The sequence below is a fragment of the Lampetra planeri genome, chromosome 3, assembly GCF_965212315.1.
Source record: "Lampetra planeri chromosome 3, kcLamPlan1.2.h2, whole genome shotgun sequence".
Classification (NCBI taxonomy): domain Eukaryota; kingdom Metazoa; phylum Chordata; class Hyperoartia; order Petromyzontiformes; family Petromyzontidae; genus Lampetra; species Lampetra planeri.
Window position 1 is genome coordinate 21,135,105 of NC_136109.1, and position 23,795 is coordinate 21,158,899.

The 23,795-nt window shown below is 44.3% G+C and overlaps 2 protein-coding genes across 2 annotated transcripts in view; both read left to right on the forward strand.

Annotated features, from left to right (window-relative positions):
- Positions 1–2,493, forward strand: part of LOC144740976 (tight junction protein 1-like) — a 65,561-nt gene extending 63,068 nt beyond the window's left edge. The window contains 2 exon segments of the mRNA XM_078623673.1: positions 396–479; positions 989–2,493. Of these exon segments, the coding sequence (XP_078479799.1) occupies positions 396–479; positions 989–1,071 (167 nt within the window). The 3' untranslated portion in view covers positions 1,072–2,493.
- A 10,820-nt stretch (positions 2,494–13,313) lies between these two features.
- Positions 13,314–23,795, forward strand: part of LOC144734733 (uncharacterized) — a 74,293-nt gene continuing 63,811 nt past the window's right edge. The window contains exon 1 of the mRNA XM_078617076.1: positions 13,314–14,365. Coding sequence (XP_078473202.1) covers positions 14,024–14,365 — 342 coding nt within the window. The 5' untranslated portion in view covers positions 13,314–14,023. The remainder of the gene's footprint in view (positions 14,366–23,795) is intronic.

The following is a 23,795-nucleotide window of genomic DNA, read 5'->3' on the forward strand; positions in this document are numbered from 1 at the left end:
CCATTATCAAACTATATATTTTTTATTTAACACGTAGGCTTTCGCGACCAATATTATTCATAATCAACGTTTTTGGGTTTAGGTCGGGTGGTGGAGGGTTACGACACATTTATAAATAACGCGATCTAAACCCAAAAACGTTGATTATGAAGTATATATTCTTTATGTTACTTTTCATACGTTTTTGTAGATGCTCTTTTGTTTGATCTAAAAAATGTATATTTTAACATTTCAAAATATGTAAATACGACAGTAATACATCTAAAGTGTTTATATGTATATGAAATTAATTACAAAAAAATGATTTTGATGTTTCAAGGGTTTTTTCCCCCCACGTTTCATGTTTGTAAAGTTGTTGGCTGTCTGATCATTACTCGTTGTTCTGCGTTGTGCAGGAGAGACCTTGCTGAGCCCTCTTGTGATGTGTGGCCCCCATGGCCTCAAATTCCTTAAGCCAGTGGAACTCCGACTCCCTCACTGTAAGTGCCATCAAACACCGTACGCCTTCTTTGCACTTGTGTGCTGAAAGGAAAGATGAATGTTTAAATCGGCAGCAGCGTCCATGATCAATCCACTGCTGGGCAAAGGCCTCCTAAAGCTGTCACAATCTCCCATGATTCTGCGATGTAATAATCCATCTTAAGTATTCTCACCTAATAAGTATGTCATTGTTGGAGTCCAGTAATTAATTACAGCAGCAATAAGAATTGTACTTTATTAGCGTATACGTGTCACATTTGTGTAATGATGTCAACATTAAAATGTAAACCTTTAGCCGTAACTTATTTTAATTCATTTCTCAGATACAGTGGCTTCAATATGCGCAGGTCTTTGCCCAACAGTAGATCGAGTGGAGAATATATATATTTCAAAATGCACCACATTTGACATCTGGAATGATATTTATGTGTAAATGCGATGCATTTTTCTGTTTATGATTGATCTTTTATGAGTAAAATTGCTAACATTGATTTTCTCTTTATTGCAGGTGAGCCCAGTAACTGGCAGAAGGCCAGCGATCCCAACTACAAGGGAGCAAACTGCGTTTCAGTGCTTATTGACCACTTTTAGCCCCGGGGCGGCATTCTTATCTTTCCTATTCTTGCAAATTAATTAGATAGTACATTGTACATTCTAGCTCGACATCTTAAAAATGCTAAATTCACTTTAACGGCTCGCAACACTGTGTAACAGATGATTTATCCTCCAACAATTGTATACGTAGTCCTCGCCAGAATTAAGTCTTAACAATGCCTAAATGGCCACTTAGATGTAAGAAAATTCTAGAAAATACTTTATTGACGTACTTTGCCATTAATAGCAGTAAGCATTTTCCAGAGTTGCTGAGGCCCAGGTTAAGGGTGTACTTACTTGCCTTTAAGGGCAGGGTCCTAATGGAAAATAGTAACTTCAGCCAAAATGATGCAGCCAACTTCAGGGATACAGCTGTGAAAAATCCGCCACAAACCCAAGACCTTAACGTGCCTCTGCTACTGTGATAGGGGGTGACACTGAGAGTAGATGTGGAATCTGGGGGTGTGTGTGTAACAGTGCGTTTGCTGGTTATGAATCACGTACAAAGAAAGATTAGACGTTAATATTTTCCCACCAAAGGGGGGGGGGGTTTATTTTGCATTTGTCTGACATGATTAGTGTAGGGTTGACATGCTTGGGTATTATTATCTTGTTTAATATACCCATTCAACTACTGAACTTTTCCCCCAATTTATGACCAAAATGCCTTGGTTCCTTAAGTGTCTGTTGCTTTTGTAATAATATTTTGATGTGTATTGTTTTGCTACAGAGGATTATTTTCGGAATTTTCTGGTATTAAGATACAAACATGTATATTTTTCTCATTTACTGTTGGTGACTTGGTGAATTTCTAGTCTTTAAGTGAGCAACAGCTGTTTTGACACATGATTGATCTGAAATGATAAAATTGTACTTTGCCTGAAAAAGAAACAAAGATGATTTTTTTTAAATATACGGTATATCTTCTCACCTGCAATCTGTAAATGTATATTTACTTTGTTCCCTTAAATGAAAGTGTAAACTACATTGTACGTGTTTTTAGTATATTCTGCTACAGTTCAACATGTGCAGTTTCCAAAGAGGCCTCTGCTATCAGCTTCACATCCATTTGTTTTCCAACAAAAAATACATTTTGTACGAGTTTCTTTTCATAAAGCTATCAAATTATTTTAGAAAACAGTAGTCTAAATACATATTCCAATCTCATGAGTTAGAGCGGGGGTTTTGATTCGTGATTTGGGGCTGTCGAAATAATCATGAGTAAATTTAACAAAACTTACATTTTACACCACTTATATGAAATCCATTATCCTGTTCAAATATTGTTAGTTCCTTCAGTAATGTATGCAAATTAGTTGTTTATTCGCTTGCTACTTTTAGTCAAGTAGTCACTGTTAATATCAATTAGATTTCTGTTAAGTTTTTATTAACCCAATAAACTTTGTATATTAAAATAAATACTCAAATGCCATTCGTGGTTTTATTAAAAATCTCCGTGTGCGTTCATTTAACATTAACCTACTGAATCCTTTTTGCAGGAGAAGGTTCAATAAAGTTGATTTATAAGCATGAAATGGAAATGCAAGAGGGTTTCACACTTCTGCTCTCTAATACATCAACTAATGTCAACGCAATACTGATGGATGCCATTGGATGTTGCTGTATAACCTATAGGGGGGTGAGTTTGAGAGTGAAAAATGACCAAAGTGCAACTGGAATGGCTCTTAATCCAACAAAAATAACAAGTGGCTGTACAAAGTAAACTATCGTCAAGTCAATCCACTGCTTGCATGAGGTCCTCCCCACGTGATGCGGCTTGTGGGGTCATATTCGACCATACTTCACCCCGCTGGTCAGCGTGTATTGGTAAATGTCTGGGAGCATACCAGGACAGCACAATGGATTTTTTCTGCGCTGCTCGCCACGTAGCCCCAATCAAAACCTCGCTTTATTTGTGTTTTGCATCACTGATTATGTTCTAAAGCTGTTCCATCGTTTCACCCCTTTACTCGTGCTTGCACATGTCTATACCGTCTTGATAGAACACTGGCTACTGTGCGTATATTATTCGGGTGACTCCCTGCAGGCACCTCTGTTTCCCCTTGATTTAATGGCAATGCCTAGATGGCACAAGGGAGGCTTTATATTGAAGGGTGAGGAATGTCTGTGCTTCATTGTTACGCAGTGGAATGGAAGCACCTCTGTTGATGTCGCATGATGATGCTGCGTGAGAATTGAGACGGGTCTCAGAGCTCATTTGAGTCATCAAAATGACGATGAACATCAAAATGACATCTATGTAAGGCAATTGCCTAACATCTTTCTAAAGTTATAGAAATTATCATTCCTCGCTGCATAAAGCGAGGTTAAATACAGGATAATTTTGATATAATCGCACCCTTTGGGATCAAGCGCCATGTGTTCTCATTTGAAATGTGCTTCTATCAGAAGTGTTCCTCAGTGTAATGTGTTGCTTTAATAAGGTGTGCTTTTATGTATGGAAAAATGTTTGTACAGAGTATTAATATTCATATCCACCTATGCCAACATACTTCAGATACAAGAGCAAATCCATGAACTCTGGCCTCGTTTTCATTTGCAGCAGCAGATGCATACCCGTCGGTACTTGAAATGATCACCGAAGGCAAGCTCTGGGTTCCGTCATCACAGTCTGTGCCACGTACACGTGACTCGCAATCGTATGGCTTCAGGTGTCGGTCTACTCGCCTTGCACAACTGGGCTCTCTACTTCCAAGTCGCTGTCGGCCAATAGCTAAAAACGTTGGAAACAATTCACATGTAACTCCCATCCAACGTGTTTACAAGGGGCAGGCAAGTATTATGCTGTGCCCCGCCCCCACAGGGCTGTACATTATATATATTTTTTTATTGTACAGACTCCTCCACTTACGACCATTTGACTTACTAACTTTCAGAGATACGAACAGACCTGTCCGTATGTCGAGTAGCCTGTTCGGACAGAGACAGAGTCATCAGACCACCGCGCAATAGATGGCGGTGCTGGCATCTACATCTGCAGAACGTGAATGACCAGTGGCATCTACAGGAGATTATACAACTTGTAAAGCCATTCCCCGTGTTTAGTGTACATGCCGTACAACATGTTTGGAATCGACAGGAGTAAAGTTGGACTTACGAACATACCTCTGGAGCCTAACTAGTTCGTAAGTAGAGGAGTCCCTGTCCAGTTGAGACATTACATGACTGGCTGAAGGATTGACAATGTCACCGTTGTGGATATCGGCCCAGAAATGGCAGCAGCAGCAACAACAGGATGGCAAAACAAACATAGCCAAATTATGCTTAACAATGTAACCAAGTTAACTTCATCATGGACCAGCTGATGCAAGCGAGAAATTGAGAGAAATTCATGTTCTTAAACACTTTACATTGGAAAAATATTGTGCCGATGTGGGTTTAAGTGGTGTCATGAGACCAAAATAAATGTATAAATTTAAATGTGTGTTTTTTTAAGATTCAACTCTCTGCAAGGTGCGATTTTTACTGAAATGTCAACACCGACCATAGAGCTCAGTCATGTGTTTCATGCAAAGTCCATAAATGACGTCACGCACCTGGGGGGGCAGGGTCAGACATTTGTAACGATATGTGACGGGGGGGGGAGAAATGTGACGTCACATCAAAATGCGCAACTTTAAATAAATATAGACACCACGTTCCACTTAACTAAATAGACTTTTTAAGACATGTTTTCTCCTACATCCATAATGGAGGTTGTTTGGGTTAGATCGCGTAAATATATGTGTCGTTAAAACCCGCCACCACCCGACACAGCCAACTAGTAAGGGTTGTCACGTAAACAGAACGTGGCCAATTCGTCACTAGTACAGCACACCGGTGTAGTGTATAGTAGTGTAGTGTATTGTGTATTGTAGTGTGTAGTGTAGTGTATTGTGTATATTAGTGTAGTGTATAGTACAGGGGCGGTTTCTTCATTAGGGCGATTGGGCGACGCACCACCAATGTCATTCAACCACAGAGTCACGCTAGCCGTCACTGTGCCTCTGGATATAGTCCAATCAGCGTCATGTCACGTTCTGTGGAGTACCGCCTCTTTTTGGGCGATTTCCCTCCAGCTGAGAATCGCCCCGAGTGGTCCCATAGACTTACATTCAAAGATGTGTTTTTTCGAATGGGGGCGCTGCAATGCATTCTCTATGGCTTCCGGGAGGGCTCGCCCTAACGTGCTTACGTCATCATACGTGCTTACGTCATCATAAGTAAGCACGTTTCATCCAACAATATAATTTGTCGCCACCTAGTGGAATCTTTAATAAAAGAAACTTGAGTGGTTTGTTTTAATAGTGAGTATAGAAACAAACAAGATGTATTGTAAGAGTCACTTTATTTTTCATTAATATTAAAGAAGTGAAGTTGCCTTTACATGCTTAAGCTGTTAATTTATCCATTGCATGGGTGGACCTTATCCTTATCAATCATCCAGACATTTGCCCCCCCTGAGAGATTTTGCAGGAGCCGCCACTGGTATAGTAGTGTAGTGTATTGTGTATAGTAGTGTATAGTGTAGTGTATTGTGTATAGTAGTGTATAGTGTAGTGTATAGTAGAGTACTGTATACTAGTACAGCACACCGGTGTGTTGGAGAGCTAAACGACAACATTTACAATCGACGTTTTTCGCCAGTAATTGCAACTTGCTTCATCAGGCAACAGACAGATTTATAGAGAAATCCTCCCGTTTCGTTCCTTCAATAGAGGGGAAGATGTGATGACGTCACTTGTGTTCCCTTGCTGTGCTAGTAACGAACCGGCATGTTCTGTTTACGTGACAAACCTTACTAATTGGCTGTGTCGGGTGGTGGCGGGTTTAACGACACTTGTTTTATATTTCCGTATTAACCTGTTTAATATGGTTATAGGAATGAGGTTCAATTATATAAGAATATGATGGATAGGCTACCTGGTACCCTAGTGGTAGTCTCTTCGTCTAAAGTCTATTCCAACTTTTGAGTCGGACCTTAAGCCTTGATGATCGTTACATAGCTGGATACATAGCTTGCTTATTTTAACACCTGCCAACCCAGCAGCATTTGTTTAATAAGCCTGAGTTTGCTGATAATTCTCTGGACGCTCGAAACCGTTCAGAGTTCGTTTGCTTAAACAAAGGTTGCGGGATGATTATAGTTAATTATAGCACAGACCAATTGAGTTACTTAACAAGTATAACCCGTAAAAACAAAGTTTTTCACTATAAATCCTTTATATGCGTGGCGGCTAGAGTCCTCTCGTCCTCTGGCTTGAGATGGTTGCCACCTATGGGTCAGATGATTGCATGGCATCATTAAGCAATTGGTAATTAAATATAATTTATTTTTTCCTAAAAGTGTAAAATTTTGGATTTTATTTTTCACGAACATTCATTGTCACGCACAACGAGTCTGTGTGGAAAATGTCAGCTCGATTGGATCACGGGAAGTGGGTTAAAAAACGACCGAAAGATTTGCACGGTCGTAAGCGCGCAAGCAAGCAAGCCAGTGAACTTAATATAAAGGATTTAAAAAAAAAATGTCTCGCTTAAATGAGCATCGAAGCAGTGCTCGTCTGTTTACAGCCCTTGGTGGTGGAAATTCCACTTTCCTATGGCATGGGGTAATTTGTCTATAGGACAACCACAGTTGAATTTGCCCACAAAGTTGGACTTTATCAAACCGCAATCAGGACTTGAACTCGCACGCTTATCAATTGTGATCTGTCGACTCTACCGCTGAGCCAGTCGGCCGTTTTGTCACAAACCGGTAACAGCAACAAAATGGGCCTTAGAATAAAGAAGTCTTCGATTAGCCCTTGTGACGAGAGGATTGAGGTTCCCCCCCCCCCCTGTAACGTGTAAATCGTTAGAATGCTTTGTAATGCTCAAGCCCCTTGTAGTACTTTTTGTGACGGATCTGTTGTTAGACAAGAGGAACCGCATCACGTTCTCATGTAATTCAGGCAGAGAGCGTGGTGACAAAGTGAAACGCTTTCCAAAAGCATTCCACCCACCCCTCTGACCCCCCAGTAGATAATACTCTCTCACTTTGTTACAAAACCCTCTTGGCAACGTCAGCCTATAAGGCTCAGCGCTTGATGTGACAGGGTTCTAATTCCCTGAAACAGGTTTAAAGGACATCGTCGGAGCCGACTTTCATTCACTCAACCAGAATGGGAGGTGGATTATTCTTGGCTCCTTTGCAATTTCTGTTCATGTGTGGCCTCTAGCTTCAGCTTAGATTTTATTCTTGACGATTGACAAAGTTACGTAACACATGCCACTCATTGAACATTGAAGGAGTGTTGCCCTCTGCTGGCCTGAGAGATTATTTGGTTCTTTCGGTAAAGCCACGTCTAAAGATAAAATAATAAATTAAATAATAGCATATTACGACGTTTCGATTGCAACACAAGCAATCATCATCAGGCATACAAGAAATAGCAACAAAAATCTAACTAGAAAACTATAGACAGACATACAAGCAGACAGACATCACAAGGACACACAGAGAGAGGACACATATCGGCACTTCTCTCTGTGTGTCCTTGTGATGTCTGTCTGCTTGTATGTCTGTCTATAGTTTTCTAGTTAGATTTTTGTTGCTATTTCTTTTATGCCTGATGATGATTGCTTGTGTTGCAATCGAAACGTCGTAATATGCTATTATTTAATTTATTATTTTATCTTTAGACGTGACTTAACCGAAAGAACCAAAGAATAATTCCTGCAGTCACGAAAGCTCCAAAATTAAGATTGGCCTGATAGAGTTTCCCAATGGAAGATGCTTAACTTGGTCTTAAAAACCCCCAACATATTTGTCAACAACGCTGCCTTAAAAAGCAAACGTGTAATAAGCGACATTCCGGGCAATGGGCCCTTTTTCATAGCACATAACTGCCCAAAACGTTATATAATATTCTCAAGGCAATGTTACTGACAAATGTGTTACTTTTTGGTTATTTGAGCGTGTGCTCTACGAACATAGTATCACCAAAAAATGTGTTCAACGTATGCTCAGATTTACTGTGGTCTGGAATATGGATCGTGTTGGGATGGGTGACCACCAGTGCTAAATATCTCACTCGGTATTTCCGGAATGCTGATGGGCGTAAGGCACTACCACTTAAAGCTCAATGTACGGCATTAAGTAGTAATCACATTGTACCTTGTTTTTGTAATCCTATAAGGACAAAAACTGAGTATCGCGCAGACAAAAGAAAGTCAAATGAATGTGACATGTAGAAATAATATCTGGAACAGCGTTCTCGAAAATATCGAGTGAGATATTCAGCTCTGGTCACCACCTTGCACAGCAGGTTGTTGTTAGCGGCTGCAGAGCCACATGTTGGTCAGCACAGGGGGCACTGCAGACCAATCAAATGTTAGATTGTATTTCCATGCTTCCACATCTATGCTGCCCGCCTTCATGAACCCGTGCTGACCTTCGTGGTGAAGTACGGACAGATATCCTTAGCAAACCCGCACGTTATGGGGAGGCCCTCATCCCCACAGTGGGCTAACACACGGAATTGTAGGTGTACCTGTGGTCTGACTCTGATTGGTGTGTTGGTATAAATAGCTTGCGACAATAGTGTGGTTCCGGAATTAGATTATTTGGTTCAGTGTTCATACTGGTCGTCATCATTATCCATAATCTAAAAACTGCTGAATGAAAGCCTCCTAAAGCCGTTACAATGAAATCACATCTCCTACGAAGAGGAGGAAGTTACAGATGTTACATTTTAAGACGTAACCACTGCCTTTCACAGCATGACAATGGAAAGCTCCTTGACCAGATTTGATCACTTTGAACGTCAGCAAAGAATCGGAACCAGTTCCGGGAACAAAATGAGCAGATTGGATGCACACTGAAAATATTTTCTCAGATTGCTCTCGCAAGACAAATGACATAACTACCGTACTGTATGTTGTTTATCGCCTGACTCTTGCTGTATGAACTACAATATATCGCGATGTTTGTCCTCATTGCATCATTTGTTGTCACTGAAAAGTATTTCTGGACTCCAAGCTGTAATTTTGGACCACCCTCATGGGGGTGGAGGGGTGGAGGGCTCCTAATTTTTCCCACAATACAATTTCCTGTTCACATTGACGACTTCCCCCAAACCCAGGCCGACCACTGCCACCACCACAACTGCTACACATTATCTAACCTCTTCCTCCTGCTGACCTCATAAGCAGGACCACCCCTTTTCCTTTCGACGAACATCGTGACCAAAATAGACACTTCACCCGCTCCCCATCCTCTCCGGGGGTGCAGCTACTCTGGGTGTTGTGGGTGTCCGGACATCCACAAAATGTTTGGAGGCGCAACGGTGGCGAGTTGTTAACTACCTCGCCTGGTATGCAGGAGGTCGTGGGTTTCGATACCGACCCGAACGCCTGCTGTATGTTTAGAGTTTGCATGTTCTGCCCGTGGTCACGTGGATTCTTCTCCGGGTCCTCCGGTTTTTCCCTTCATATTTGGAAACATTCGTTTAGAGTATGTTGCTGCTATAGATTTCCACGTGATAAGCCACTTCGTTGAGCTATCATTTGTGGCAAAAGGCTCAGTGGGCCTTATCTAGCAAAAAAAAAATAGTACAAAAAAATTGCCATTTTATTCAAATTTGTATTATTTTCTGTTGTGTTTACTACCTCAGTTATATTGTTTATTCTGTGTCATTTGCACTCACTCTTGTTCGTCCCATTGCCCTGAATGTAACATTAGTGTATCTATAGATTATATAAAAAGTAATTGATTCTCAATACGAATGATTCGATTCGTGTGCCTTGTGAAAGAATAATTTCTCGTAATCAATTCATTGCCACAACATCACATGCCTAAATAACATTTCACGTAAGGGGCATATTGACACGAGTTCTATCTTTACCTTGCCTGTGCTCTCTGATCCACGTGTCTCTCTTTAAGTTTGTCTCTCAGTGCAATCCCAGGCCTGCATTCAGCAGTGAATCCATTTGGGCTGATAATTATGAGGAATTCTCTGCAGGAGCTGTGAATTATTGAATTATTATCATTTACTGTACCTGGATAAAAAAAAAACTTTGTCATCTTGTTAACTTCCAGGAGCAACAACACTTCACTGACACATCCACCACCACGACTGGAATCAATAAATAAACGATACACTGCGTACTAGGTGGATAGATATTTAAAATTGACTTTATTCCCCCGGAATAAATAAATGATAAACTCACTGCTATCTATAGCAGTGATGGTACAACCGTTGCGTGTGTTCTGCTAACCCTCAACCACGCAGAGGCGCCACCACCAGAGACCTCACAAGCGACCCCACCGCAACCACCATCAGCCAAGCTCTATCCACTTCTCGACAGTGGTCTTCATCTCTCTCTCTCTCGGTTTCGTGATGCAACAATCGATTGCCCTCCCACACCTCCCTCCACAAAGACAGACAAATACAAAGATCTCCCGTGTAGCCCAAACGGACTGTTGGGGCAAGTGCTGCTCGCGAGCGCCTACGAAGGCCGGCACGGCACACGAGGGGTCGGGTGGCCGGCACCACGCCCGGCCTCCTTTGTCTCCCTTGTGATTTTGTTTACACACGCGGATAATTGGAATTCATTTCACGAACAACCCCGCGGATAACGGGATCTGCGGTATTCACTCCCCCCGCCCGCCCACATCACCGCGGGCTACAGGAGTTGTCCTGTTACACACTGTTGCGTGTGCGCGCCACGCACGGTGTGTCAAACCACGTCCTGCCCACCCACACCATTGATACAATTTGCACTGAGTATCTGACAGCCATGTCCTACCAGCACCACCGTTCTCCCCAGGGCCCGACCCCCACCCCCGCCACAACCATCCCGATTACACCACACCCCCCACTCTCTTCACCACCATCTAGCCCTGACCCCGCATCCTTCCCACGCGCGTGCGCGTGTGGGGTGTGCGCGCGTGTCCCTGGGGGAGCGGTGGCGCAGTCGTTCGCGCACAGAGCCACGGACATCCTGGGGTTCGTTTCCCGACCACCGCTAATCCATCGCTGGCGAGTGGTATCGGAACCGGCCGTGGGCTTCCCCTAGGTCGACTCAGCCTTTTAAAACGAGTGCCTGTTGTGCTCTTTGGTTCTTTCGGTAAAGTCACGTAGAGAATAAAATCAAATAATAATACAATACGACGTTTCGGCTGCAACACGAGCAGCCATCGTCAGGTGAGAATGAATGATAAAACACAGGCACGGAAACAACATAGGCAGACACACGTGCAGAGACACGCCGAGCGAGACTGCATCAGCATCGGCCCTCTCGTGCGTGGCGTCTGCGAGCATAAATAGGTGCTCGCTAACAGCACTTGCTTGTCCCACCACTCTATGGGCAGGCTATACGGGGGATCTTTGTCTTTGTGCGTTCACGAATGTGTCCCTTTGGCGAGCCAGTGACGCGCCATTCCCTCCACAGTAAACATATTCATTTAATTTGCCATCAATAAAAAATGAATGCCATTGTAATGGCTTGCAGCACTTAAGAGCATTGCATATACAGCAGCTCTTGTCATAGACTCGCGCTTGCTTTAATGCACACGCACTGACAGATGAATCATTACATTACACCAATGCGCGATAAACTCCAAACTCATCGAAGCAGAACTCAATTCCCGTCTCTCCGCATGTAGACAGCCAATGCGTTTTAGTCCACCACGTTGGGTGCGCGGAACCTTCAACACCGGTGACGATTTCTCTGCACCGGTCGTGGGCTTTCCCCTCCTAGGTCGACTCGGCCTCAAGTGAGTACCTGCTGCGGTGTAGAGTAAACATCGCCACCGGGGAGACAAAGGCGGCCGGGCGTGGTTTGCTGGCCACCCACCCCTTCGTGTGCCGTGCCGGCCTTCATAGGTGCTCGCTAACAGCACTTGCCTCAAACAGTCTGTTAAAATCTTGATTTGAAGCTTTCGTGACTGCAAGAATCCATACTCTTTGGTTCTTTCGGTAAAGTCACGTAGTTGGAAATAAATTATTGTATGTAAAGTTTGTTAAAAGGCTACACGGGGGTATGGGGGGGGGTGAAATCTTTGTCTTTGCGTGCCCGAATGCATCGGAGCGTGTGCGCACGTGTCTCTCTGTACGTGCGCGTATGTCCTTGTCTGCGTGAGTCGTGACGTATTGACCGGAGGAGACTTTGCACGTGGGCCGAGTCTGGTGCTTGTGCGCGTATTCATTTGAGCGGTGGTGCAGCGGCGAGCGCGCTGCGTTGCGAACCCTCGCGGACCTGAGTTCGATTCAACACCAGCGGCGATTATCTGAGCCACTCATGGGGTCTCTGCGTGGTCCATTCATCCTCGAAGGAATATCTGGTGCGGTGCGTAAACATCGCCCCACCGGGGAGACAAAGGGGACCGGGTGTGGTTCTCTGGCCACCCATCACCCCTTCGTGTCCTCTGGCCACCCACCGCCCCTTCGTGTGCCGTGCCGGCCTTCATAGGTGCTCGCTAACAGCACTTGCCCCAACAGTCTGTTGAGGCTACACGGGGGCGGGATCTTTGTCTCTGTGTTTGTCCAGTTTGGGGAGCGGTAGTGTCGCGTGTTGCGCTACGAACCCGCCGACCCGAGTTGGATTCTCGCTCGCGGTCAACATCGGTGACGAATACTGTTTCTGAACCGTTCCTGTCCACGCCTAGGTAGACTCAGCCTTAAATGAATACCTGGTGCGGTGATCTAAGCACTGGGGGTGCAATCGGAACTGTGGAGACAAAGAGAGCTGGCTGAGCCTTGTCCTGACCACCAACCCCTTAGGTGCTCGCTAACATCACTTGCCTGTGAAGGCTGCACGGGAAGGCATAGTACACACATCCACGTGTGTGTGTGTGTGCACATCCACGTGTGTGTACACACATCCACGTGTGTGTGTGCACATCCACGTGTGTGTGCACACACATCCACGTGTGTGTGTGCACATCCACGTGTGTACGCGTCCACGTGTGTGTCAATCCGTGCGTGTGCGCGTCCACGTGCACGCGCCGCGTGTTCCCATCCTCTTTATTCTTTTCCCCAACGTCAGCGCGGCCCGCGGGTGTTCCGGTGGGAATGCTTCCCTTCCTGTTTATTACTGCGTGAACGCTGGGCTCCTATTCCTCCTCCTCCCCCTGCTCTTCCACACACGCGCGCACGCGCACACACACACGTGCGCACGCGCACACACACACGTGTGCACGCACACACACGCGCGCGCGCGCACACACCTGGCCACATCCCTCTCTCCATCTCTCCCCGTCTCGCCCGGCTCTCTCTCACCCCCCCCCACCACCACCAGCAGCTCTCCCAGCTCACGCCTCTTCTCTCTCTCTCATTCTGTGTTCTCCCTGCCTCTCGTGCCCACACGTGCTGCTGCTGCTGCGCCTGCTGCTGACGGGTCATTCTCATCGTCGTGCTGTTGCTGCTGCTGGTGTTTATGTCGCCGCCGATGCCACCGCTACTGACGGGCACGATGTCTCATCCGGAGAAACGGACTGCGGGAAGGTTTTAAGATCTCGGGAGAGGCGTCGAGCGCTGGCAACGCGTGCGCTCCCGGGCTAAATAGCAGCAGCGGCAGCAGCAGCAGCGGCGTTCGCGTTGATTGTTAGCGGGGTGGAAGCAGGCGGGGAGGTCTGCACGCATGGTCGGGGTTGCCTGCCCTTGCTATCCGACGAGCGTGCGTGGGGGTGGCGGTGGGGACCACCCAAACTGTCGCAAGGTTCGGAGTCAACCGAACCCGCCTCCGAAACACATCTCGTTGTTATCGGCCTTGATCTCGCATCAGCTCGGGACGACTCTCGGCCGGCGATACCTTCCACCTTGCCGTCTCTTCTCTGCCTGGGAGCGTCTCCATCGCCTCGTCCGCTTCTCTGCAGCTGCCTCGAAACGGCCTCCTCCGTCTGCACCTCCTCATCCTCCCTACCCGGGCCCCTCAATAACCCGGCGGGTGTCGGCTCCCCACCATGCCCCCAAGCCCTGCCTGCCCGACCCTGCCTGGACCCGGCAGCAGTGGTGGCACTCAGGACCCCCATGGGCCAGATCCCCAACATCACCTTCACCACCATCACCATCTTCACAGCCATCACCTCCACGCCACCGGCACCGTGCTGCCCAGTGGCACCCGTGTGGAGACGAGTAGCCTGGCATGGGTGCGGGAGCAGCGCTCCAGGGCTCGGCTCATGCTCATCCTCGGAGTGGCTCAGATGGTACTCGGGGCTCTCATTGTTACCGTGAGCTTCGCTGCCTTGGCCCTCACCAGCTCGGCCCGCATCCGCCACTCGTGCCCTTTCTGGGCTGGCTTCTCGGTAAGTTCTCGCGGTCGCTTTTTGGCGAGTGGCTGCACTTGCTACAACCTGCTATTGTACTATCGCTGCTCGGATGAATCCGAATATTTACTTGTCCTGGAGAGGAATCCGATGAGCTGTAAAGCTCTTTTTTTCGAGTTAAAGCTTTCGTGACTGCAGGGATTTATCTTCTTGGTTCTTTCGGTAAAGTCACGTAGAATGGAAATAATAAAATAATAAAAATTAAACATAATAAAATTATTCTCACGACGTTTCGGCCACAACGCAAGCAGCCGTCCTCAGGTGACCGAAACGTCGTGAGAATTTTTTTATTATGTTTAAATTTTATTATTTTATTATTTCCATTATAAAGCTCTTGTTGAGTAATCCCGTGATTATCATCGTCACGATCACCATTAAACTGTTTTGTCAGATTCAACCCAATGCTACTCCCTGCCATTCCATACCGTTAGCATCGTCGTCGTCATCATCATCAACTGTTGTGCTTGCAATTTCAACAGCTCACTGAGATACCAGATCTCTGCTTGTTAGGGGATTATTGGTCAGGCACAAGGTATACTACCGCAAGCCATTCGTACGGCGTTAATAATGCATAATTGTAATCACAATTTGACACGTACAGACACATATTGAAAGACGGCTGCGACAGCAGAAACATCACCGAGACAACCAGGTCCGCTCCTTGCTGGCACACAGATCTCGGAAAATATTTTTTTTGTAGGGGGAGCAGAAAAAACGCTTGTGGTTAGAACAAATACAACTCGGGGAGAACAATGCAATTCCTTAAACAAAAGGAGGTGGCGATTTTAGCAGCACAGGGCCACCCCCGTGGTGTGTTATCTCTTCTGGATGGTCCTCTCAATCTGTAAGCTGTGGTCGTGAGCAACCATCCACAGGGCCCACTCGTATGCCCCTTAAGGCTGCCTCCACTCAGCTTGTTTCATGAGGACACCCCCCCCCCCTTTCTTAGAGTGGCCTCTCTGTACGCAGATCCCGTTGCCGGATAAAAGCCGGATCTCGCGTGACACGTCCGTCCTTGGGTTCTCTGTGGGGCACTTGAAGGCCATGTACAATACAGTAGTTGATGCTCGGATTGTTTTGTGTAGAGAATGTTAGCTGGTAAGGTAAGAGCCAAGGTTACATCTGTAAAACACATGCGATGTTAAATTACGGTACGTTTCATATTAAACTATGTAATAAAAAAAAATGTTTCAGCCATTTTCAATCCACCAATAGATGAAGGCCTTCCCACTCCATGCCAGCTATTGAGTGTAATTTATTTCCCCGGACTTCACCTCGCTGGTCAGTGTGGTTTGGTAAAGGTGGGGCAGAGCATGGAACCAGAACCGATTTCTGATATCACTCGTCAATGGTATAATATCGCTTGCCACTGGGACATCAATTGCCACTGTGGCCAGGATTCGAACTCGGGTAGCCGGGTTCAAATAGCGCAGCGTATAACTACTGTAACCACCCTACTGTAACCACCCTTTCAATTCTAAATTGCACTGCCTCATTGTGCTTGCATAGGATTCCACAGCCCATTTGTTGTGTGCTGTGATCACCCATGCAACAAAAGAGCCGCTATAATACGTTTCATATTTTTTTTTTCAGGCGCTCAAACAATTTGCGGGCTTTGTGGTCCCACTTAAAAATTATCTGCCGTGACATCACATTGTGTTCAGAGAGGCCGCTGTGACAACATCCTTTGAGGCTGGTGCACAGGGGTAGCTCGCATTAAAAGCCAAAACGTGATGCATTAATCATCGTGGCTCGATCCCACGTGCTTTAACAGCTGAGTCTGCCAAGAGTGAAGCAATCATTTCACGCCATGCGGTGTCTATAGAAATGTGGCCACGTTATAACCCACGTTGACATTAGACCGGCGTTAAGCGCTTGACCATAGGCACCGTGGTTATTCATTTTTAATAATTCTGACAATACCGCAGGCAGCGGCGGTGGGCTGACAAAAGGGACGCGCATTGCTTTTGTTGAATGGCAGACACACCACTGGGGTATATGTCAAGTGTTGCTGTGCATATCATGCGCGCAGAAGTCATCCCATTTACACTGTTTTTGTGTGCGCAAAGACCGGACAAGGGTATAAGGGGCCGTGATGCTGCCAAAACCATTAGCATCATTGCTGAATAGCACACAAAGGGCTTCATAGCAGATGTTGGTGCAGCACTGCATTCTATTATCAACGCCAAGCTGATTATGGACACGTTACATTGGGAAAGCCAATGTGTAAATGCACGTACGGTATTTAACATTCACTGACCAGTGTCATGTGTGAACAGGGCCTTATACTTAGCCGCCAGCCAGAGCAGTCCGGGGCTGAGCTGCAGAAAATACAACCAACCTCCCTCCCCTCCCAGCTGTCAAAGGGTGGGGGGAGTTACAGGGGGTAAGCAGTTGGGGGGGGGGGCAGAATATATTCCTGAGAAATGAAGCCTTAAGCCGCGTGTTTGAGTGTGACGGGGTATGAAGTCGAGTGTTTCTGAGCTGTGAGTGATCTCTCCTATTGGTGTCCTTTGTAGGGTGTGAAAGGCGAGGTCGACTCGACACCATATTTCCTCTTTTGCCAAACGTGGCTTTTTTTTGTTTGTCTGTTACCAACGCTGCCGACCTTCGTGGGTGCTGGAGGTCCAAGGCTGCCACGGATAATTCCGGTCAGATCAGTGTCCCATTGACAATGGATGGGACTTGAATACAAACGAAAATAAATAAATAAAAACACCCGTCCATAACATTCACAATCCAGTGAGCACATAGTAACTTGCAATAATTATGTGTGGACTTTAATGTACAGCCTACGTGTCAATCCCATTGCCGGGTGATCTGGCCCACCCTGTCCGCTGTGCACACAGCGTTATTTGTATGTTTGTAGCACTTCTTTCGCACCGTACGCAGCCGACCTTGCGAATCAGAGGTGTGGACCATATTTGACCATACTTCCCCACGCCGGTCAGTACGAGTCGGGTGAAGTTTGGGGTGTGGGGGTTGGGGTAGTATAGAACAACAATGGAATTTACTGCGCTGCCCTCTACTGCCCACGGTTCCTACCACAGATGACATCTGTGCGTGGTGGTTACCCATCCATGCGCTGCTCCGGACTCAAACCCTGGTTAGTTTTTACGAGGCCTGATGGGATCTGGTGCATACCACCGGGTGATTTGTTCCTAGACGGCTCGAGGAGTGTGTGTGTGCGTTGTGTGTAATGATGGATGCAAGTTTGCGTGGTGATATTCGAAAACAGGAAATCCCGACTCTTCCGTTGGTGTGTTTGCATCCCCCCCCCAGTTAAGGAGGACTTGTACAAAAACAATAGTGGTGTGTGACACCCCTTAAAACTGTGAAGTATTCTTTGTGCAAGAGCTAAATTGAACTTCGACACGTTATTATTGTTATAATAATATGAAGAAGTTACAGCCCTTTGTCTAGAACACTGCCGTTGTGTATGCTCATTGGTTTTTGCCATGCCATAACAGGGCACAGTAAATAAACATTGGGGGAGTGGTGGCACAGTTGTTAGCGTACTGCGCTAATTAACACCAGTGGTAAATGTTGTCTAAACCCGTCATGGGCCCCCCCCTCTTTCAACCAACCCCATTGATGAGCATGGTGACGTGTGGTCAGCTATTTCCCTTAACTGATGTTGCGTGAGGAAGCTTTGATCCAACAGTGGATTGACAAAGGTTTGTTCATTATTTTTCTTTTATTCAATATGCCACAACATGTCCTGTGTGCTGTGGCTATACTGTGCTTGGTATTACCATTTCCTATTACTAGATATATGTTGGCATAGGGTCATCTTTAAACGTATAATTATTACAGTGTGACATTCATTTTAGTCATTGAGCTTCTTGCCATAGGAATGTGGAATTTCCACCATTAGCTTAGCACAAGCAATGGAGACGAGCACTTTCCCCGGTTCATTTTGGCAGTGGTATGACATTTCACGACCATATTTCAGGCCATCCGCAAACACAGTGTTGCACACTACGAGATACACAATTCGTCATCATTGTGATCACTCTCACTTTGGCTCTGTGTGTATATGGAGGACCCACCTGCTGTTCTCTCTCCGACGCTCTGTGTCCTGCCAGGGCCTCCACGGTGGCGAGATGTTAACTCCCTCGCCTGGTATGCAGGAGGTCGTGGGTTTTATCCCGACCCTGACACCTGTATATTTTGAGTTTGCATGTTCTCCCCGTGGTCGTGTGGATTTTTCTTAGGGTCCTGGGTTTTCCCTCCACATTTAGAATCAACATGCGTTTATAGTATTTGGCTACTATGCATTTCCACATGATAAGGCACTTAATTGGGCTATCATTTGTGGCCAGATCGCTTCTGAAAAAGAGGTAATAGCTCAATCGACTTTACCTGGTAAAATAAATAAAAAGTGTAATAGTTTGTTCGATGGAGATTTCAAAACCGAGTTTCCAGATGTCTTAATGAGAAGGTCATCCAGCTCGTTGATCTGGTTACCTAGCCTAGATTGTGAATGTTTTACATTTAATTATCTCATTAAGTTTCAGAAATCAATCGCATTTCCATGGTCCATTAAATTACACTGTGATTAAAATCTATAAATTGCTTAATTAAATAATAATAACAACAGACAGACCGTTAATTGGTTTTTTACCCTTTTATCTGGCAACAAAACTGACACCTTTTTTACAAGGAGTCATGTTTGCATAGACCACAATACCTGCTGTCGTAATGCAAACAAAAAACATAACTCTGATAATGTATGCACTGTCCTTGAAGTTGATTGGTCAACACCCGAGACAGCTTTCCTTAGAGGCTAGTCTCACATGGTGTTGAACCAGATGACGCCAAAAGGCGCACAACTCAAAAGACAATGCACCATCAGAATATGAGAGTTGTTTGCATTACGACTAATTGTGGTCTATGCAAACATGACTCCTTGTAAAAAAGGTGTCAGTTTTGTTGCCAGATAAAAGGGTTAAAAACAATTATCATATTTTTTCTTCTGGCAAATGAGGTTCCAATGGAACAGACAGACCGTTTGTCAATCCACTGCTGGTTGTCGCGGATTAATTGACAATTTAATCGTTTTATTTCCTGAAAATTTGAATCTGATTGAGAGTAGAGTTATTGCCTTAATACAAGTTCAGTCTTAACGTGCTGTGATCCGTTATAGAGATTAAATGTATTTTTAATCCATTGTGTATGTATGAAAATGTTTGATCGCGTTACAATATCAATGCAGTGATGTCCAATTCACTTCATTAAGTACTCGCATATACTCAATAAAACGTGAGCCCGGGCTCTTAATGGTCTGCTAAATTTAGCATGAATGCACCAGCGTTGAGAGTTTCAGTGCTTTTATGTCTACGCCGTGTTCACAAATATAGCAGATGTAATGCGCTTGAGCACTTAGTGCCTTGTGTTTTCGTTGTGATTGGAGTATGTATTCTAATTCGCAGTAAGACGTTCGGATGGGTGCATTTTGATTGCGTATATTTGAATGATATCTCACGGTCACAAACGTTGCAAGAGTAAATGAGCAGACGTATATATTCGTTGCATCGGATGAGTTTATTTTGTCATTGTGGAGACCATTTTTTGTAAATAAAAATCCGGAATTCTAGGTTGTGTACAAAATGTGCACGATGTGCCTCGAGATTGAATTAGCCCACACGCTCCCATTTCTCTGCAAATGTTTATCATCGTTAATCTATCATATTGTTGCCACGTATGTTTGCTAAGCGAAAGTAATATTCAGTTTCTATGCTCTCGCCCGGTGAGATTAGCTGTAATATTCTAGTGCGGAGCGTATATTTGTTTCCCAATCTCCTTTGTCCACACATTATTTACAAATATAACATTCATTTTCAAATCGAAGCTCTCGATTTCTATCTATAGTGTGCTGAAATTAAAATTGTAAGTGCGTGCAGCTTTTTATGTTTTACCAACTCACATTTTACAGAGCTGGTGGGGTAGCTTAGAGGTCAGAGGTCAGAGTGCTGAGCTCGCGTTTCAGGGATCCGAAGTTTGAATTTGTCTTTCAGCCATTTGTGATTGAACCGGCTTCTCAAGTGTAGTCAGTTGATGGTCTCAGCCTCGTCACCAATGGCGGTATTAAAAAAGCCCATCACATTTTATTGTTTCTGAACTGAATTTGGCAAAAATGTCAGCTCTTAGATGATAAAATGTTGTTTTGACTGTCATGCGATGAACATTACTCTCATTTCGCACAGTGGGTGGGAAAGTGCTGTCTGCTTCGGTCTGGACCAGAGGTCACTTAAAATTATATTAAGATATTTACTTCCGTAAAGGGCTGCGCTACTCTGCGAGAGGACCGAATGGATCCTTCGTTTAATTGTGCATTGCGATAGCACAATCAGGATAAACGTATTTTATAAAAAAAATTATGAATAAGAAGAAAAAAAGATTAATCGTAAACAGTCGAAAGATTCCAGCAGCCAGACTAAAGAAACTTATCAACGATCCTAGGATTAGCGGGAGGAACTTCCCAAGGCGTGTAGCACAGCTGCCTTGTTTTGTTTATTCAGAAGCTGTTTATCAAGCTGCTGGGTTTGCAACAAACTTGCAACCATCAATTCTCAGGGGACATCTGCATTTGTGGCTTGGTTCAGGGAGGGACATTTGTGGCATAGCAGGACAGACAGAGCCTGTGCTTCCCGCAACAGATGAGGTCTCACGCTGGGCCCATTTGTTTTACATGTTGCTCTGCCTTCTCTTGCATGTGCTTTGGCCATTTTCTTGCAGCAATAAAAATGTCAACACAAACAAGGCTGGGAAGGAAAAAAAATAAACAATTTTGGAAATCCGTCCGTCTTGGGAAACTAACGTTTTAACTGATATATTTAACTAATGTAAACATACTGTTTTTTCAGCTGGTTATTTACATTTTTCAGTGTTACGATTTTTTCTCGTCATTTTCAGATAGTGTTTTTTTATCTTTAAAACTATTAACCAAGTGAATCCTAGAAATGATTTTATATGTTTTATATATACAGATAACATAAATGTTTGATCACGTGTAAAGTGCTTTTAAAAGGTACATTAGAATATGTTTCTCAATATCGTTGACATATATGCGTGTCTGGTAAATGCTTTCATTGACTGCGATATTTACAATTAGCGTTTTATTGAGAAGTGTAATAATATTAAGAAGACGATGCCAACAGGATAATAGTAAAACATTTGATGACGTTTACTGTTTTGGCCAGGATGGGAGCAGTTGGTAGCGCAGTCGATCACGCAGTGCGCTTTGGACGTAACGACACGGGTTTTGATTGCCGGTTATGGCTAATTTCACTGGCAAGTGACATCTGCAACTGATTGTGAGAACTCCGCACTGACATCATTGTGGTGAAGCGTGGCCAAAAACTCCCATGACTGCCACGGTGTGGAAAATCTGTCATTTAGCAGTGGGTTGACAAACGGCTGAAAATTCGTATTATTTGCCAGGATAACATTAGGGACGGATGAACCCTTGCACTGGATTAAGGCCAACTAATAAATACCCAATTTCTAGTGTTTTTATACATTGTAAATAATTCATTATGGTTTCTAAAAAAATCCTTTAAATGTTTTATCTCCTTCTTGGTTCTTTCGGTAAAGTCACGTAGAAGGGAAGTAATAAAATAATAAAAATAAAACATAATAAAACAATTCTCACGACGTTCCGGCTACAACGCAAGCAGCCGACGAAACGTCGTGAGAATTGTTTTATTATGTTTTATTTTTATTATTTTATTACTTCCCTTCTACGTGACTTTACCGAAAGAACCAAGAAGATGAATCCCTGCAGTCACGAAAGCTTCAAATCGAAATGTTTTATCTGTTTGGGCTAGCTAATGGGATGACCAGTTTTTTTTTAGGGTTTCTGTCTTTAACAGAGATATTACAAAATACACTCCTGGGATCTTAATACTTACAGTTTATGTCTCGGTTTTAATTTTTTAAGCCGCTGTTTTACTACGACGCTTGGCAGTGTTCACAATGATTGACCATGCGTGTGGCTAACGGGAGGTGGGGAGATCTGTTTCTTGCTAATTAAGGCGGCGGTAATTTGGAACATCTGTCTCACGTAATGATATAGTTTCATTGGACAATATCGCCAAACACATTTCTTTTTTTTACTTCTCCATATGCATATACAGCACCGGGTATATATTTTCGGTGGCTGCGCAATTTACAATTTTTGGAAACATCTGTCTCCTTTCGCATTTGGTGTGGAGCTGTGGTTACAGCGTGCAGTACATGTATAACAAAATCACGTGCCCATGAATCCTAATTTCTGTCGTCATTAACCATAGATTTATAATGTAACAATGTAGAGGAAAAAGGTGGTTCAGATGTCAGATGACTGAGTTAGCACCATTGAGTGTCAGAGTTCGATTATGAGTATGAGCCACTCGTGATTAAATCAGGTTTTCAAGTGCAGTATAGTGGGCTGATGGGCTCTGCCCGGACACCAATGCATCAAAAAGTCATCACGTTCAATTTGGTTTTGCAAATAATTTGAAATATTGTTTTAACCGTCGTGCGATGAACACCAATCTCACAGCAGAGTGCGTGGGAAGGCTTCTGCGATGAAATTCTGTGAACATTTCGAGGCCCTCTCTCAGACGTACGGGGTTGTTACCACTGCGAGATATCCGAAGGGGCTTCTTTGTCTCGTGAAGTGATGTGTTACAGCGCAGCAGAAATAAAATAACTGGAATAGAATATGGAGAGTAAACAAATGTTTCTGGGAATATCATCGGGCAGTGTTAATAACGGTTGGTTATTGCTCGCACACCACTGCTAATGTGAACCTCTTCCTTAAATCCAATTACGATTTTTTTTCACCACATCAGAAATTGTATTTCGTGGAGGGCTTAACGGTTATGCCTATTGTATTCCAAAGTTTTCGTCATTTACATATATCATTCATATCTCTTTCTGAGCTGGAAAATTAAAAGAAATCTCTACACAGCGATATAACAAATATGCTCAGTCAATGATTGAGACCATCGGCTTTTCAGTAGAGCAAATCTTTCAATTTAGTAGCGAATGCAAATGTAATGCAGCACCGCACGTGCACAGTTTGGCGCCAGATATCATAGAGTGCGTCTGTGTCCCTACAGTTCTCTGCGGTGTCTCTCTGAATAAAATTAAAGCTAACCGCTTGCGTGTTCCGAGATTCAGCAGTGAACGAGACAGCCACCCCGCAACTTGCAGACGTCTCGGAACGGGAAAGGGTTGACAAGCTTCGATTTAAAGCTTTCGTGACTGCAGGGATTCATCTTCTTGGTTCTTTCGGTAAAGTCACGTATAAGGGAAATAATAAAATAATAAAAATAAAACATAATAAAATAATTCTCACGACGTTTCGGCCACAACGCAAGCAGCCGTCCTCGAGTGAAGAACAGGTCTGTCGGAAAGA